This window comes from Phalacrocorax carbo, chromosome 5 (genome assembly GCF_963921805.1).
Source record: "Phalacrocorax carbo chromosome 5, bPhaCar2.1, whole genome shotgun sequence".
Classification (NCBI taxonomy): Eukaryota; Metazoa; Chordata; class Aves; order Suliformes; family Phalacrocoracidae; genus Phalacrocorax; species Phalacrocorax carbo.
The window spans coordinates 8742569-8760518 of record NC_087517.1 but is presented as its reverse complement, the minus strand read 5'-3'; the positions used below and the strand labels follow the sequence as shown (position 1 = coordinate 8760518).

Sequence of the window (17950 nt, the reverse complement as noted above, 5' to 3'; positions counted from 1 at the left end):
CATTTTTAGCGAATGAATTTCAGACTTAAGTGAACACTTGGACAGTTTTTTAAATTCTGAAGAGCATTAATGGAAATTTTCCAAAAACAGATCAGAACAAATTTTATTATTACTAATACCAGCTTTTGCAGTGTTTCCAACAAAACCAATCTCAGATCAGAGGAGCAGCATGGCAGACACTGAGGGGAAAAAAAACGACAAAAAATGCCCAACGCAGAAAACCCTAAAAACCTCAAAAAAATAACCAAATAAAAAACCAACCCCTCAGCTCATTTTCATCATATTAAACTGAACTTGAACTTTTCAACTATTCAGGGGCCTGAGGGAATAAGTTAATATTCAGTCTTGATGGAAAATACACAACATACAATTCCATTGTCTCTTTTGATTTTGTTTTGATTGTTTTGTTTCTGTTCATGTGACAAAAATAATAAAAAATTCCATTTAAGGTACAAGACTTCATCATGCATCATGAAAACAATAAATAACTCAAATCATTGGTGTGGTCATTTGAATGGTTTGTCTTAAACCCCAGTTCTAAGCCAGTTCCCTTGTAAGTGGAGCTCTGTTCTAGCACAAAGCTCTGGTTCAGTCAACACAGGAAGAGATTTGAAGCAGGTCCAAGGAGGATGATTACCCAGCTGGTAAAAGACATCACTTTTTTTTCCTTTACTCAGATTGATCGAACCCATTCTTGTTAGTTAACAGACACAAGCAACCAAACATTGGCTTATCTATGACATGCACTTTTTGAGACAGGAAGACCTCTACTTGGAAAATTATTGGGAATTCTAACAAATGCAAAATCTCTAGAAAAGAAAATTTTCACCGTTATATAGAATGATGGTGTAAGCCCTCTAATTTTACAGGATTATAACAATTATTGGGCCAAAAGCCCATCATGTTTACAGAATTTCAGAGGGAGATCAGGTTTTGCCTTACATTCCATTCATTCAAGCTATCAACAGGTTTGATCAACCTTTTTGCACCAAAGTATGTTCTTCCCTTATTTTGAACATGGTTTATTTATGCAACATACCTGGAAAACTGTTCTTGCAGGCCGCGCATCTGAGCTCTGCTACGCTCCGACTCCAGTGTCACCTCCCGTAATCTTTTTTCACTCTCAAGTCTTAAATGTCTTTCTTCCTCCAACTCATGTATCAGCTTCTCACGCTGAAAGACCATAAGAAGTTATTTATTAACTGTACCTGTAAAACATACTTTTAACAAAAGTTTAAGATTTGGGAAAAGATCATTGAACAATCAAAATAATTACCCTAACTATCCAGTCCCAACATTTTTTTTGTAGATGTTACACATCAATGCTACACAAACATGTAACACAATGTTACACAGACTAACAAACTAGAGATGGAAAGCCTTTCAGAATATCCCCATCACGCTGAGCTACTCTTACATGGCTCAGACCCACTGAAGTCAGCATATTTAAAAACAAACACCCACTTTCTCCTTCAAAGCTCTTTTTCTTCACCTCCACTCAAAATAAATGTAAAAAATCATATTTGAGATCGGTGATCTATCTTGCTTGAATGCAGGCACGGTAAGCACAAAACAAATCAAGAGGACAACTTGCCACACAGTCTCACGAGCAGAGAAAGGACCTGCTTCTGCACAGCTGGTTTTCTTGTTTTGGCTCAGAGAGGATCCCTCCCTGTCAGTAGGGCAGAGTCTATTTGAATCTATTTACCAAAATACTATGACAAAGAATATGTTTTAAAATATTGAGCACCAATCAAACAAATGGGAGAGAAATAAAATTGTCATTAGTTTTACTAACAGTTCTTAAAGGCAAGTAGCATATGGTTGTTGCCAATTCTTGAAACAGAGGACCAAAAACCCCAACCCACAGCGTACTGTGGTACACTGTTGGAAAGTACTGTATGTGGTGCACTGCCTGGATAAATCTGCATATGTCATGGCCTCATCTCTTTTTTTTTTTTTCTTAAGAAAGAACATCATATAAAAGGGTATCTAATGATTTCAAAACTCTATTTTAAAAGTAGCTCAGTGCGATTTAGGAATTGCACTGAGGAATGAACTGAAAAGTTATAAAAATTTTTATTGGAATTAAAAAAATGAATACACAGCCTTTACCATTTGACACTGTTACATGGAAATTAAATTAAATTAATTTTCTCCTTGTGCATTTAAATGAGATAACAAATCAATAAAACAACCCAAGCCATTTACATGGTGCTATATTACACTCCATCAGCAAAGGGTTTCCAATGTCAGTTGTCTAAGAAAAGGTTAAGTCATTCTAAAGCTACAGCGGGTTCACTACCTATATGCTTTGAAAACCTCTGTGCCCATAGTGCAGTGCGATTTGTAGCCTGTTAGAAAGTCTGGCGTAGTTCCATTGCTGACCTAAATTTTCATGACATACCTGTAAAAATTTATCTAGAAATTATGCATACAGTTTCATTAGAAAATAACAAAGGTATCTTAGTGTTAAGCCATTAAATGGGGGAGACAGATTATTTGTACAAGTCTCACAGCTATAAATCTTACTGGATAATAATTTACAATAGCAGTAACCAAGGGACCAAAAATATGAATGTTACCAAGTGGAAAAGGGATCTTAAAGACAGTGATAAATAAGCAGATGCCACAAAGGGAGGCTGCAAATGATTAAATGAAATATCTATAAGCTTGTGAGAAAATATGGGGAATTATTCAGAGAACAGAGGGCTTCTGTGTAGTTGGTCATATGTAATATCTGGAAAATGGAAAACTGCAAAACAAGAAACAAATTATTGAAAAATAAATACATTGTTTTAACTAAATTACCTACTTACTGTCCTTACTGTTACATAACCATGTTCTGCCAGGTGCTGCGTAATCCTTGGTTTCTGCCAAGCTAAGAAGAGCAGAGATTGCTCAGCACCAGGCAGAAAATAACACAGCACCTTCAGTACAGAGACTATGGCTCATGAATATTGAAAGCATTTGTTATTTCTCCAGCTTAGATCTCATCAATGCCAGCTTCAAAATTGTATTGTTCCAGAGGCCCTTGCTGAATATTGTTGGCATATTCTCTTACAGAAGCATTTCACTGCTGCTAAAGGGACATCTAGAGCTTCCAGAGAGTCAGAAAGTAGCAAGGAAAATGACATAAAGAAATATATAGTTACCACCCAGGACTTAAGACAAGCTTTCAGAAGATACTGGAGTCTATAGAAAGTGGGCTTAAAACCAAATAAGTAACTGTCCCTATAGTAACTGATAAACCATGCTGGAGGAAAATCAGGTACAGTTATGAACCTCTGAGTACCCAAGTGGGCTCAAAGCACCAGGCTGTGCCTGCACAACCTGATGCAGTGACTATGATAATGGACTGAAAACCAGAGATTCAGCCATGTCTGAACACCCTTTCAGTGTCACTACTGCCACAATGATCTTACTCTGGTACAGCAGCTACCTCTGTATGTCTGCTATGCTGACCATTCTCTGGTCTTCAAATAAACCTTCTTTCTACATTAAGTACAAAGCCAGATCTCCATGGGGTGGAGAGACAAAACATGACACTTCAGAAGGCAGATCAGTATCCTGTCCTCCATCTCACTGCCAGGATGTTTTGCCGGTTGCACACAGCTCCATGGACTGTCCTGCAGAAAGAACGTACCTACATGCATGGCCGTGCTGCTGCTAACCACAAAATCACATTTCCTCATAGAACATAGAATAGCCGAGATTCACAAATCCAAACTTTCCCCTGCAGGTCAAAGAGCTGTATAAGCTGTTTCTAGGTTTCATCTACCTCTTGTTGATAAGTCAGAAAAGCTCTTTCTACTGTTTGCTCCTTCTATTCATGTGGGGAAGTCAGTACTACCATCCTACACAAAAAGATCAGCACATCTGCCTGTTGTTTGGGTTTTTTAAAGAAGAGGAAAGGACCTAGGAATTACCTTAAGAAAAGTACTCGTAAGCCAACAACAAATTCACCTTGTAAGAATGATAACATTACAGGAATGGAATATTTAAACATTAGAAACTTCTGGAATGAGTTAAACGTCCAGTTCCAATTCAGCCACCTCATGGGCAAGCATAATGACGGCTTATACTATATTATATTACCCAAGCACATACTACTGCTATACAAAACTTACACTTCTTTCAGGGCATAAGATGAACAACAAACAAGTCACAAGGCTACAAGATCAGAAACAAAAGCACTAACCTATGACCCTAAAATTCTGGGTTCTCTTCCCAGCTACCAAAAATTTCCCGTATGAGTTGGGAGACTGTCCACAGGAGAGTTGCACAGCAATAACACCATCAGCCTTCATTCATGTGCTCCTTCGCATGAATTTACTGGCAAACTTGAGGCACTTCTGCCATTTCTTGCAGAAAGCAGATCTGCTTTCAGCCAGATCACCGACAGTAAATACTGTAGAGGAGGGGGAAGAAAGAGTAAGAGGCCACCCACATGTCGGAAGTTTTCAGTCTCCAGGACACAAAACACTCATGTATACTACACACAGAAAGTAGCTCCCAGCAGTAGGGATCTTATCTACAAGAAGAGAGAACATTTTTATTCAAACCCAGAAAAAACATAATTAAGTGCCACAAGAGAGAACTGAGCCTAACATACAGAAATGCCAGGATTAAACAGAGATTTTTTTTTTGTTTTCTCCTGGAAGCAGATAACATATCCCTGAATTGTCCAGAAATTTTGCATTGTCATAACCCCCTTTATAAGCTCCTCTGGGCTAAACCCACTTTATTGCTGTGCAAAATAAAGGTGTGTGAAAGGAAACGAACTAGCCAGAAATGGTTCAAGGTTTTATAGTGAATATAAGCTTACTGGAAGGGGATACAATTAGCATGCCATGCAAAGAAAAGGTTAAATAAAGAAAAAATCATGTGAAATAAATCAGTATGTTTTAACACCAGAAAAGTAGCTGCCATCTTCCAATGAAGTTATATGTGTTCCCACTTGCCAATTCTTCTTCAACTGCAACTTCTCTCCATGAGCTATGCTCAAACTATTTTCCTCACTTTCGCTCCCCACCTTCTGCAGCACAGCTATAACCTTCTCCTCTTAGAAGTATAACCCTTACTTCACTCTTGCTTCCCTTTTTCAGTCTCTCCACATAGCCTGACTTTCATCACATCACCCTGTCAAATCTCTGACAACTTTCCAAATATGCAAAAATCTTCTGTGAACAAACTAGAGTGAAAGACAGGGTTAGCAAACTCCACCAATACTTTCGTGCAAGTACTAGAATATTTTAACACTTGAACAAATACTGTTTGCAATTACTTTCTCATGAACATTTCAGCAGTTTCACTAGCTGCTCATTATGCTCGTGAGCCAGCGTTTGCACTTCAATGAGTTCCTTTTTGTGTAGCTGTAGAAATGTTCGTGTCAAAATGTTTCATTTCTCATCTGGGCAGGGATACGTACCACACATTAACTCGTCCTTTCAAACTTAAGGAAGGAATCCAATTTGAGATACTCATGATCAAAACAAACCGCCTGAAAACTATTTATGGCTAGAATGAAAATAGTGCATGTGACAGAAGAATCCAAATCACTCCTTAGCATTCCATGAAGAGACCAAGAGACAACGCCTATTTTCAGAGTTACTGGTTAATAGCCATGGTCTTGGTCTAAAGACTGACCAGTGCAGCCATCCAACAAGTGTCTCCTAAGAGTCAATCAAGTGTTTATGTCTCCCTTAATTCACCTAGGACACGTTGCATATGTCAGGACCTGGTTCTTTCACGTTACACCAAACTGCAAACGTCTCCTCTCCTGAATGACCCCTGATGCTGCAACAGCCAGCCAAAAACGCAAAGGTGATAAAGCATGAAGGTGGATATGGCGGGTGGCAGCCACAGGCGGGGGAAGGCAGTGCACACTGCTGTGGGGCGAGGAGCTGCACAATGGGCCCTTCATTTCTGGCCAGAGGTTTACACCCAGCCCACAGAGCAAACATGCGGCACCTGAAGGTTTTGTACAGAGAGGCTGCCTTCTTACTGTTGTTCATTTCTAGGCTATCTCGCTGTCAACTTTAAATTTAGACATGGATGACACTCAAGCCTTCCAAGTCAGGGACTTCCAGTTTAACTCCTTTGCCTGTCACTGCAAGTAAAATCAGGAAATGTCTTATTTGAATGGCGGGACTGACTCCACAACAAAACCTTCTCAGGGACTTTTCTCCACCAGGGTCAAATGATTGACCCTGCCTGAGTTAAGGCAGATTTCTTATTCCAAACCGTCTGGTATAATCCCACCCTTTTGCCAGACCTCCCTGACTCCCCTCCTCAGTGCTGACGAACTTGCACCCTCCATGTTAAAACTGCTTTGCCAACAGCTCATTCCTCCTTGCCCCTCCACCAAAGAACAATCTCTCCTACCCCTAATAATCTTACTTTTTCTTAACGTCAGTGGGTCAGATGTATAGTACGGCTGTGGCCACTGGCAGCAGGGGGCTGAGGGAGGGCCTCTGTGAGGAGAGGCCGGGGCTCCCCAGTGCCCAACACAGCCGGTTCCCGCCGGTTCCAGCTGGCTGCGCCACAGCCCCACCGCAGGGTACAGCTGAGCCCGTCAGCCATACTGGTGGTGCCTTTGGAAAAATGTTATCTGAGAAAGCACAAAACACCACAGAGGTGGTGAGGAGTGAGGAAAAAGGTGTGAGAAACAGCCCAGCGAGTGCTGGGGGAGGGGGAGGAGGAGGCACTGCTGGCACTGGGGTGGATATTTCCCTGCAGCCCGTGGTAGGACCATGGGGGACATTTCCTGGACTGCAGCCCGTGGAAAGCCTACACTGGAGCAGGTTTATGGAAAAGGACTGCAGCCCATGGAAGGACCCATGCTGGAGCAGGCAAAAGGTGTGAGAAGGAAGGTGCAGCAGAGAGGGACTCTGATGGACTGACTTCAACCCGCATCCACGTCCCCCTGCACTGCTCAGCGGGGGGAAGCTGGGGAGACAAACTCCCCAAACTGCACTTGGGAAGTGTTGGTTTAAATCGGCCTCTGTTTTACATTATCCAAATCTATTTTAATTGGCAATACATTAAATTCATCTTCCCCAAGCCAAGTTTGTTTCGCCTGTGAGGGTAAATGGTAAGTGATCTCTGTGTCTTTATCTTGACCCATGAGCTTTTTCAGCTTATTTTCTCTCCTGGTCCTGTTGAGGAGGGGGAGTGAGAGAGCGGCTGGATGGGTGCCTGGAAGCCAGCCAAGGCTGACCCTCCACACAAAAGTATTTTAACTTTTAATTTTTCCTTTCGCATAAAATCATACTACTCCTTTGATCAATAATGTTATCTATATGTTAAACAAAAATGTGGCTGTGCATCAAGATTTAATACTATAGATAATTGCAAGTGAAATATTAAAGGGATTCAGTATACACACACCATGCATAATATACAGGCTGTTGCTATTCATAAGGGAGCCAGCCCGACATTTACGTAGGAACTGGTCCCTCTTTTTTCTGTTTAGCTTATGTTTCAGTCTTATGAAAAGCAATTCTTAAGAACAGCTAGGTATAACTGGACTGATTAGTTCAAATATCAAAAATGTCTTAAAAGGGGCACAAATGTAATCTCTTCTCATCTTTAAGGTTACCTTATAAGTAGTGAAAAGGGCTACCATTTAAATAGAAATACGATTCTTCTGTATTCTTGAATTTGTTCTTTGCTTCCCCAGTGCACTGTAAGAAGGGTTTTAGTATGGTACTACTAATTATGCTAACATGGGACCACTATTTTGTCAAAAAAAGTCTACATGAGAATATTTAACACAGGCTTAGCATTGCTCAAAATCAGGCTAATAACCTTCACATTAATTTTTTAACAACTATTTTAAAGCATTTGCTAAAGAGGGTCACAATTTCTATGTAATTAATATTGATTTCAAATAGATACTTTGCAATGAATTTAAATGAGGGGAAGAAAAGAATACAAATTTTTTTTTGTTTATAGTTTGAAGTACCATTAAGTCATTGCTAATCTAAACTGAGAATTTATCTATTTATTTTCATATATTTTCTGATGCTATGCATCTCTTGCCATAAGAGTCATAATCTTATAGAACCATAACCTGGTCTGTCACACAACATCCTATGAGCCAGACAGAATCAACTGGCCACAAAATTAGACAACACCGCCACCATCACAAAAGTAGACAACACAGACAGAATTAAGCAAACAAATAGCAACTACTAGAAGCACATTAAAAATTTTTTTTTCAAGCAAATCATTGCCCAATGCTGTTTTGGATAAATATGTGTATTCAAAGTACTCAAAACCACTGTTTTATCCCCCTTGTATGCCACTTTTGAAAGCCTGCTGCAGGCAGGAGCCATGAACAGCCTGGGATAAGGGATGAGAGAGGGATGGTGAAACAGTTCCATTTTTCAAGAAATAACTATGAAATATTAATCGAAGTAGAAACTGGAATTTGGAACTTGGTCTCCCAGTTGTTTACTTTAACACAGTAATTCATTTTTTCCAATGCAATGAATATTTATTTACCCCAACACAACGTATGGTGATCAAATGGCATTTGTTCAAGTGCCTCAGGGTATACCTGAGCCCCAGCTGCCCAAGCTGTTGGTTAGAGGCAAGTACAACCGTTCTCTATGTTATAGGTATTTTCTGAGACCTTGTGTCTGGGTCCTCCAAAAAAAACAGGTCAAGGAGTCCGAGGTGGTTCACCTTCATCTGTCTTACACAGAAGATGGGTGAAAACTCTTCGGTGTGGTCACCTGCAGAGGCAGATGTACCTGCTTGTCACCCTCCTGCAAAGCCTGGGGCTCCCCTGTGAGACAGGAGTCCTCCCTCTAAACTCCCCTTGTGCAAGCCAGCCCTAAACCCAGCACGCAGGATACTACAGTCCACTGTCTGTCTAAACTTATTTCACTCACAGATGACAGGAAAGAAATGTGATTACAAGAACAGAGAGCACATAGCAGTTATTATTTCATCATAAATTGCACCAGGTACTGTATTCTTCTTCAAATTAAAATGAGTCAAACTTCAGAGTGTCCTTTGTTTGCTCCTCATTGATTGCTGTTAAACCAAATGTTTCTCATTCTGTAATCAATACTTCTCTGCAAAAATAAACCGAGGCACTGACAAACAACTTTGCAGAACATTGCAGCATTCCTTGTAGTGGACTTTGACAGCACGAAAAAACACATGAAGAAATCCCAAGGAGTGAGGAAAAAAGAAGTGCATTGCTTATTGTGCTTATTACAATTTTTGCAGGCTGCTTACAGCTGAATCATTTTACTGTAACAAGACTTTATTAAATTATCTGGCTACTGAAACCAGAGCTTTCCAACAGTAGCAGTTAATATGCCTTTGTCCCTCGTTACTGTTTCCAGCTATACTGAGAATACTGACAAATACCCTTAAACACTCAAAGCTTTCCCAGGGATGAAGTTATAGGTATTTTTAAAGCATGGTGAAGCATTAAGGTACAAACAGTAATAACTTAAGCACTCGGAGGGTTCATGGAGGGAGAGGTAGCTTTATTTCCACATCTCTTCAAAATAAGAAAGTTAAGGGTAAGGTTGTGTGGCTGCTTTGTAATCAAAATTAATTACCCTTTTACCTGACACAGATTTGTACTAAGGAGGCTAAAGAAGAAATTTTCCTGATTTACATTAGGCCTCTATTTTTTCCCCAATTATTTTATGATGCAATCATTTTTTTCCTAAACTTATTCCTGCTAAAGCTCTGCAACAGCAAGATATAAATAGTATAAAAAGCAGTATCCTAATTTTAGGCTGGTATCTTCTAGCTTTGTCATTCCAGTAAGAGAAAATGATGGTTCTTTTGAATAGGATTCTGCTCCCAAAATGACAGGCTACCTGAATAAAGCAGGAAAATCTAACTGACACTAAATAATTTGTATTAACATTTTCTAAAACTGCCTTGAAAACAGTTAAAGTAAATAATTTGAAGCAAATAATTTATTTGCCACCATGAAATTTTAACATGCTAATACATCTCTCTCTTTGGCTTCATATCAGACTAGCACATGTATCCTGTGACTACCGGATGAAAACCTTGAGCTTTACTTGGCTCTAAGGTGAATAGCAAGATCAGAAAGGTTTATTATTATTAGTGATATTTTAGTGACAGTAGTTTACACACTTTATATTCTTGGTTGATAACACTGCTCCAGAGCAATTCAAGTAAATTAGAAACTCTTTCTTAGTGTAGTTACTCCTTCTGAATAAAATAAGATGCTAGCTTTCATTGTGCACTAGCTCAAAATTGCCACCATGTGGCAGGACAGCAACTTAATTTAGCATTATTTATACTGCACTGATATGGTTTTAATTGCATCTGTACGACAGAATAACTGCTGTGCTGAAGCTCCTTTATCATTGTAAGCCTGCAATTAATCTGAATTAGGCAGGCTATTACACGAGCAGTACTGTATATATAGTTGGAGTTGTGACAACATTTATTTTACAGAAAAAAAATAACTAAATAATTCATAAAACCTTTCAGCACAGAGCTGGATGGCTAGCAACGCTGTCTGCCCATTGCTTCCAACAGCAGTGGGGTATGGCCAGCTCTCTGAAAGGGAGCTCTTACTGCCCAGCAGTTAATTCTGTGAAACATGCAACAACAGGCCACAGAAAATGGAGTCACCTTTAAAAAATAAAAAACAAAAAACAAAAAATCCCACTCATAGTCTTCCAGATACTAATAAACTTGAGTCAACTACTTGGACCTCTTTTAGTACCTTTCCTGGAGACATACCTAGAGACACGGTGGCTACACACCACCCATAACAGCAATGCGTGTGCAGGCATGCTTTCTGCAGGTGGAACATCTGCATCCCCGGCAGCCGTCATTCATTCCCACAACTTTTTAAAGGTCATCTCTAACATAATTTCAGTGTTGAATGAAGGCAAGCAATATGTATTTTGATAATCCTGTCTCCCTAATAAAACAATTGCTAGTCATTCAAATTCACAATTGATAGCCCAATTTCAAAGGCTCATATTGATCTTCAGTTATTAGCGTAATTAATTTTCCCATTGTAGACATTATTTCCTTACAGCGGAAGGGGTGCAGAGAGAATACTATTTGTGACCTTGAAAGTCCCACAGTCGGTCAGATCATGGACTTTTTTTTTTAATTATTAATCTTAAAATGATAATGCTTTTAAAAAATTAATTTGCAAATGTAACTGAGTTTCTAATAGCTTCTACAGACAGTAATTAAAGAAATCTCATTTCTCTAAATTAAACATAATGAAATGTTTTTCAAGATCAAATAAAAACTTGGAAACAATATTAAGACAGACATAATTCATATGAATACCTAGTATTCCAAAGCGTGAAAAAAAACCCTCTGTCAATACCAAAATGAGAAACAGTGAAATTAATAAGTAATATAATGTGGGGTTTTTTTTTCCCTGAAACAGCTTAGATTTTAATGGCTAATTAAAATTCCAAGCCCTTTGCTACATGCTTTTTGTAAGGTGAATTGCATTATATCAAGATGTCCAACCAAGCATAAAGGTGTTTGTTTTTTACACCGGGTATATACAATCTTTTCATTAGAAACAAAGTTTTATAACCAATGTAACTTGTTTACAATGAGCCTTTATTAATTCAGTTGCAAACAAGGAAAAATCCCTGGTCTGTGCCAGTTTGTGTTTCCCACTTGTCTGATTCAACAAAATTTGTAATAATGGTGTTTGAACTATAAAACAGCACAAAAGAGTGTGTGTAGACAACAACCTGCATGAGAATACAGCCAACCCACCTGGGCCAGCAAAGTGTCAATTGTTTGATTCACCTACAATTTTCTATCAGATCTGCCATTCTTGAACACTTCCGAAAGGGATATCAATGTAGCAATGTATGAAACACAGAAGGTAAGGCTCCTGGTCACAGAAATGCAACTGAGGTTTTGCAATTCGATTTTTTCATCAGAAAAATCCTAAATCTTTGAATACATAAAAGTCACACTAAAACATGAAGCAGTAACACAGTTATAGCCTGCATTTATACATTTAAAGACTTCACAGACTTGAAGAGCAACATCCGTACAGTTGAATGCTTCACTCTCAGTCACAATCTAGTAGATTTATTTAAATAAATAGGCCATGGGGCCGAACTCCCCACCCACAGCACAAAGATTAAGAATAAATGAAGCCAGGTGATTTCAAAAGGGTCCAGGTTCAAATGCTTTACCCTATGGAATGTTGCCTATATTTAGTAATCAGAAGTTCCATCTTAGATCAGAAGTCTCAAGAATGTTTATTTCTAATAAAGGCGGTTGATCTGCAGCAAATCAACCATTCCGAAGAAACAAAAACAACATCAAATAAATCATAACTCAAAACCACAAATTAACCCTCATACTACGTGCACAGGAGAAGGGTGTGCTAACAGTATGGCATTCCACCGAAGAAACCTGCTCTAGGTGTGCTTTTACCCTTCTTGGTCATAACATTGCAAATTGTTCAGACATCTTTCATGATCTTCCCTGCCTCAACATCTCTCTCTTGTTTAACAGCATGTCTGAGGCTTTAGAACTTACTTTGACTTGCAGTGAAGGCCAGAAGATTAGATCAAAATTCTCTCAAATGCATTACATGTTCTTTGGACTTTTTGTTACCTACAGCAACACTTTCAAAACAACCGTACATGGTATAGGTGCATGAGAAGCATGGCCAGCAGGTCGAGCGAGGTGATTCTGCCCCTCTACTCTGCTCTGGTGAGATCTCACTTGGAGTACTGCATCCAGCTCTGGAGCCCTCAAAACAGGAAAGACATAGACCTGTTGGAGCGAGCCCAGAGGAGGCCACAAAAATGACCCGAGGGCTGGAGCAGCTCTGCTGCGAGGACAGGCTGAGGCTGAGAGAGCTGGGGCTGTTCAGCCTGGAGAAGAGAAGGCTCTGGGAAACATTATTGCGGCCTTTCAGTACTTAAAGGGGACTTAAAGATGGGGACAGACAGTAGAGCCTGTTGTGATAGCACAAGGGGTGATGGTTTTAAACTGAAGGAGGGTATATTTAGACTAGGTATGAGGAAGAAATTTTTTACTATGAGGGTGGTGAAACACTGGCACAGGTTGCCCAGAGAGGTGGTCGATGCTCCATTCCTGGAAACATTCAAGGTCAGGCTGGACGGGGCTCTGAGCAACCTAATCAGGTTGAAGATGTCCCTGCTCACTGTAGGGCGGTTGGACTAGATGAGCTTTAAAGTCCGTTCCAGCCCAAACTGTTCTGTGATTCTAGGATCCTGTGAGATGAGCTATAGGACATATGATTTAGGGTGGTTTCTACATTTGCACTTGCTCAGATTACATTTAATTTTTGATATGGCATTTTTTTGTTTTATTGTTAAGTAATAGGTATTTGCTGTCAGCCTGGATGAAATTCCAGCCTAGGCATGGACTTGAAGAGGAGATTCCTTCAGCTTAGTAAACCAGTGTAGTCCCACAGCTGATACTCTTTCAAAATTTAAGATTTTCAAAGGGAGTTTTAAAAGGCAGGTGGTTCCCAGATCTTGTCTGCACTGTTTGGAGTCTCTACAGAAGATAATCCCATGAACTATGGCAGCCAGTGGTCAGTTCAGACTCAGATTTATTAAAGTTCCTTTTAACCAGGTAACAGTGTTTTGATAAGCCACTATGTAAACATTATTGCAAAGCAGTATTTTTGGCATACTTGCAAATGGCTATGAAGTCTAGACAGAGTGGGGAGAAGGAAGCCGTGAATTTGTGGTCATGCTGGATTTTCATTTCTGAAATGCTGATGCCTATCCATTTAAGTGGACTTGCTGCAATGGAACAGTGCACCACCAGAAATAAAGCATAGTCTGTAAAATGGAAGACTAAGAAGAAAAAGGACAAGTAAAAAGACAATGAAAGGTGACATGTCACTTAAGCTACACTTTTTATACCTGGCATTGATTTTAACCTACGGAATTCCTATGAAGCAATATGGTATCTGCAGTATTTATTCCTATGCTTTCCAAAGTATGCAATGAAGGGACACAGTGCCAGAGTACCAGTGACAAGGAGGGCCCATCCACAAGGTTTCTTCTAGATCCAGCTGTAATGGTAGAAGAGGTCACTGCCCCAGTCTGATCACTCCTGATCACTAGCAGGAGGTCACCAGCCTTTCAAGTCAGCAGAGAACTGCTTGAGGCTCAGGGTGGGATACAAGGCAGCTGGTTTAACTGAACCTACCACCAAACATGCTTTGCTTTGCTGTAACCTGGCAGGCTGTGCAACAAAGAAGATGGAGCACTAGCATAATGCCCACCCACTCTGCTGTGGTGACAGTAACACCCAGCAGGGAGACAGTGACATCCTAAATGATTCTTCCTTATCTGTAATGCCTGTGTGCCTGCACCCAAAGCGAAGGGGTTTTCTCCCCCATTACTGACCAACGTGTTCTTCAGATGATATAAACAGTTCTTTTCTAAAGGACCGGATGCTCACAGAACAAATGGGCATGTGGCTGAATCAAACGTTTCCCACTTACATTCATAGAATCATTAAGGTTGGAAAAGACCTTCAAGATCATCAAGTCCAACCACCAATCCAACACTACCATGTCTTCTAAACCATGCCCTGAAGTGCCATACCTACATGTCTTTTAAATACCTCCAAGGACGGTGACTCCACCACCTCTCTGGGCAGCCTCTTCCAATGCCTGACCACTCTTTCAGTAAAGACATTTTTCCTAATATCCAATCTAAAACTCCCCTGACGCAGCTTGAAGCCATTTCCTCTCGTACTACTGCTAGTAACTTGGAGAAGAGACCAACACCCACCTGGCTACAGCCTCCTTTCAGGTAGCTGTAGAGAGCCATAAGGTCTCCCCTCAGCCTCCTCTTCTCCAGACTAAACACCACCAGCAATCTCAGCTGCTCCTCATAAGACCTGCTCTCCAGGCCCTTCACCAGCTTCACTGCCCTTCTTTGGACACACTCCAGCAAGTCACAAGCTCACAACCTAGGAGTAGCATGTGTTTCTTGCCCTGATGCTGGGGAGAGTTAGGGTTTCTTCACTTTCTGGACTTCTCATTAATGTATTGGTATTTCTTGCTAATAAATAGGATATCAAGAAGTTAACTGAAATAAATGTAAGGCTAAACAAAAATTGGGAGGATGGGAGAAGCAGAACTTAACCATGCCAGCCATGAGAAGCGGCTCAGAATTGTTTGCAGTGCCATCGGACCCCCACGGATCTGGGATGTGCTGACATTTTAAGTTTTCGCACACACACTTCTCTTTGCCTTTCCCCGCTGACACAGTCAACACCTCCGGCATCGCTACTTTGCTGCTAGCTACCTTCCATACAGCATTTCTTTTTCCCAGGCTCTTTACAGCATTGCTCATGAACATGTCAGATCTTATTACATTTTCTTCTGTGTTCACTTGTAGAGTCCATTTATGGTCGGTAAGTAACTGCAAAAAAGATACATTATTTACTCAGCTGCTCTTTGCATGTATTTGAGTCCTATCACTTTAGTTTCCTGACAAATGTACCTCTTTATCATATTCACTCCTTTAGCACTGCAGGCACTGCTATAGGCAATAGGGAAATGCGGTGGGTTTTTTTGCTGGCCTGCACATCTTCAATGGTATTTTTAATAGAGCTTCCACTGCAAAATCTTTATTAGTGTTCATGATGTACACATGCAGAACAACTAGCTCAACTTCCAGGGGCCAGACTGAGTTTGCAAGCTTGGTACCTGGAAGAAGCTGAAAAAATAAAATAAGTTTGCACATTGTTTTTAATTCATTCACTGGTCAAACTGGAGCAACTGAAAGACTGTCTCCACTCTATACCATTTTGCAGTATCACTTGTCAGTAACAGGTTCACTTGAATATCTGTTCACAGGTCCTGTGCCTGCTTGGGCATCTGGACATAAGTCAGTGGCTACACAAAAAGAATAAAGCTAAGAAAAGTTTCTCCTTCCCATCTCTGTTAGGTTAAACACATTTCCAGAAGCTGATATTCTTGTTTCCTGGGGATTCACAAGGATATTTCTGCTAACCTGCTTACATTCCTTCTAAAGCTCTTCCTTTTGAAATGCGTTAGATTGAACGCGTTCTTCACACCCCAGCTTCCACTAGCTTCCTCCTACGTTTTCCAGTTTGTGAACAGGTTTCCCTTGTCAACTGATGGGAGATACAACCACTGGAAACCTGCCCTTAGACTATTGCAGCCAACAACTCCCAAAGTCTAGTTTTAGTGTGAAATTATTTTTCAGCTTCTCATTTAAAGCATGTATTTTCCTATGATATCTCCTACATCACAAGTTTTCCCTTCTGCGGTGGTTCATTATTGATGACAGGGAAATTATACGCAACACAAGATTTCTAACAACAGCCTGGGAATTCTGACCTGCTCCTCTAGTGATGGCCATGGAAAAAGTTGCTTAAATGGAAAACTGCCAGTCACTGCCACAGGGCACTTGTTAATAGATACTACCATGAATAGGATGTTCCCAAGAGATGATAATTTTTCTCTGGCACTCAGAAATCATTTCTAAATAAGCAGTGTCACCATGGATGCTGATCACAAATGTGCAGTGTAAAGATGTAATTACAAAATGACAGTCGTGTGGACCGCATGTACTGAGCCAAATCCCCTCTCGGTATTCATCCCAAGTCACTGGGCTGTGATTACCGATGGCACATCAGCACCCCAGGCTCCAGACGGCTCTCGGCACTATTTAGATGCCCAGTAAGACCCTGCCTCTTCCCCAAAGAGTTAGCTACGTATACAGGTAATCAGAAGAACAGCGGAAGAGTCAGAATAAAGCCTGATTTACAAATGAGCAATTTAGATCAGAAATTAAATATTTTCTAAGACTATAAAGGAATTAGGGAGCAAAAGTAGTAGCTGGCCTTGCAGGACACCAAAGTTAAAGACTATGACCCTTACTGAGCGTAGTGAGCAGGGGGTTTTCGCAGCTGGTTATTTGAGGTCACACAACAGGGTACTGCACAGAAAGCACAACTTACCAGTACAGTTCGGAGAATGAGTGAAAGTGGCTTCACAGCCAGGTAAGGTCCTGTATCAGGCCTGGTACTTTTATTAGTTTCCAGAATAACTACAGAGTGCATCATGCCAAGCGGTATGGAAATAACACAATCCAAACATCCCAGTCATTCCCACAGTCTAGACAGTCTCCTCTCGCAGGACATGCAAGCAAGTCTGATCACCAGTTCCAGACTTGGAAATCTATGTCATGAGATCTTCATTATGAAAGATCCCGTAGAATATCAAAAGATGCTTTATCACAATGCAACAGACACAGAGCCAAAACAAACAGCAAGTATGTAAAAGCAAATTCCTGACAAAGCAAAAACTGAATTAAAGTTTATGAGACTGGAGTAGGGAGGGAAAGAAGAATCACGGTTGCTAGCTTGAGCTATACAAATCTTTACAAAGCTACATAAGTTTAGTATAGGATGACATTATTTCCGTACTGGTTTTAATATTTCTTTTAACTCTTGAACAGAAGTTGCAGAGAGGGGAGTGATTATGCTATGCCAAGAGAAGAACAACAACAAAGCAAATGGGGCTTAATGGCACAAAGTATATTAACAAGTTCAAATCATGCTCAGATGAGCTGCAGCTAGTTTTTACGTCTACCCACAAAGCACGCTCTGGTCAGCAATAGGCAAAAGTTTGTCCCAGTTTTTGCCATCTCTCTTTTTTTCATCTCCAACAGACTACTTTCTGTATACATATATTTGGTCATTGACCAGAGGGAACTGGACAAGACAACGGTACCTCATCAGGCTATCTTGGTGCCACGGAGCTTCCGTTATGGATCCCGGCTCCATTGCGCTAGATGCTGAACAATGCCTGTTGCAGCGAAGAGTTTTTACTCTAACACAAGACAGTCTAAAGCACTGCTTGAGCTGACTCATTCCAAGGGTCAGCACTGACTTCACGGTACAAGCT

General features: G+C 40.4%; 1 protein-coding gene across 8 annotated transcripts in view; it reads right to left on the bottom strand.

Moving 5' to 3' along the window:
- The window catches only part of NCKAP5 (NCK associated protein 5), a 409981-nt gene that overhangs the window by 204648 nt on the left and 187383 nt on the right, over positions 1-17950 (bottom strand). For 7 of the 8 annotated variants that reach the window (XM_064451091.1, XM_064451093.1, XM_064451092.1 and 4 more), the window contains one exon: positions 1040-1173. In XM_064451091.1, the coding sequence (XP_064307161.1) occupies positions 1040-1173 (134 nt within the window). Of the gene's footprint in view, positions 1-119; positions 160-1039; positions 1174-17950 lie in introns of those variants that run through there. The other variant, XM_064451095.1, reaches the window with a different exon arrangement.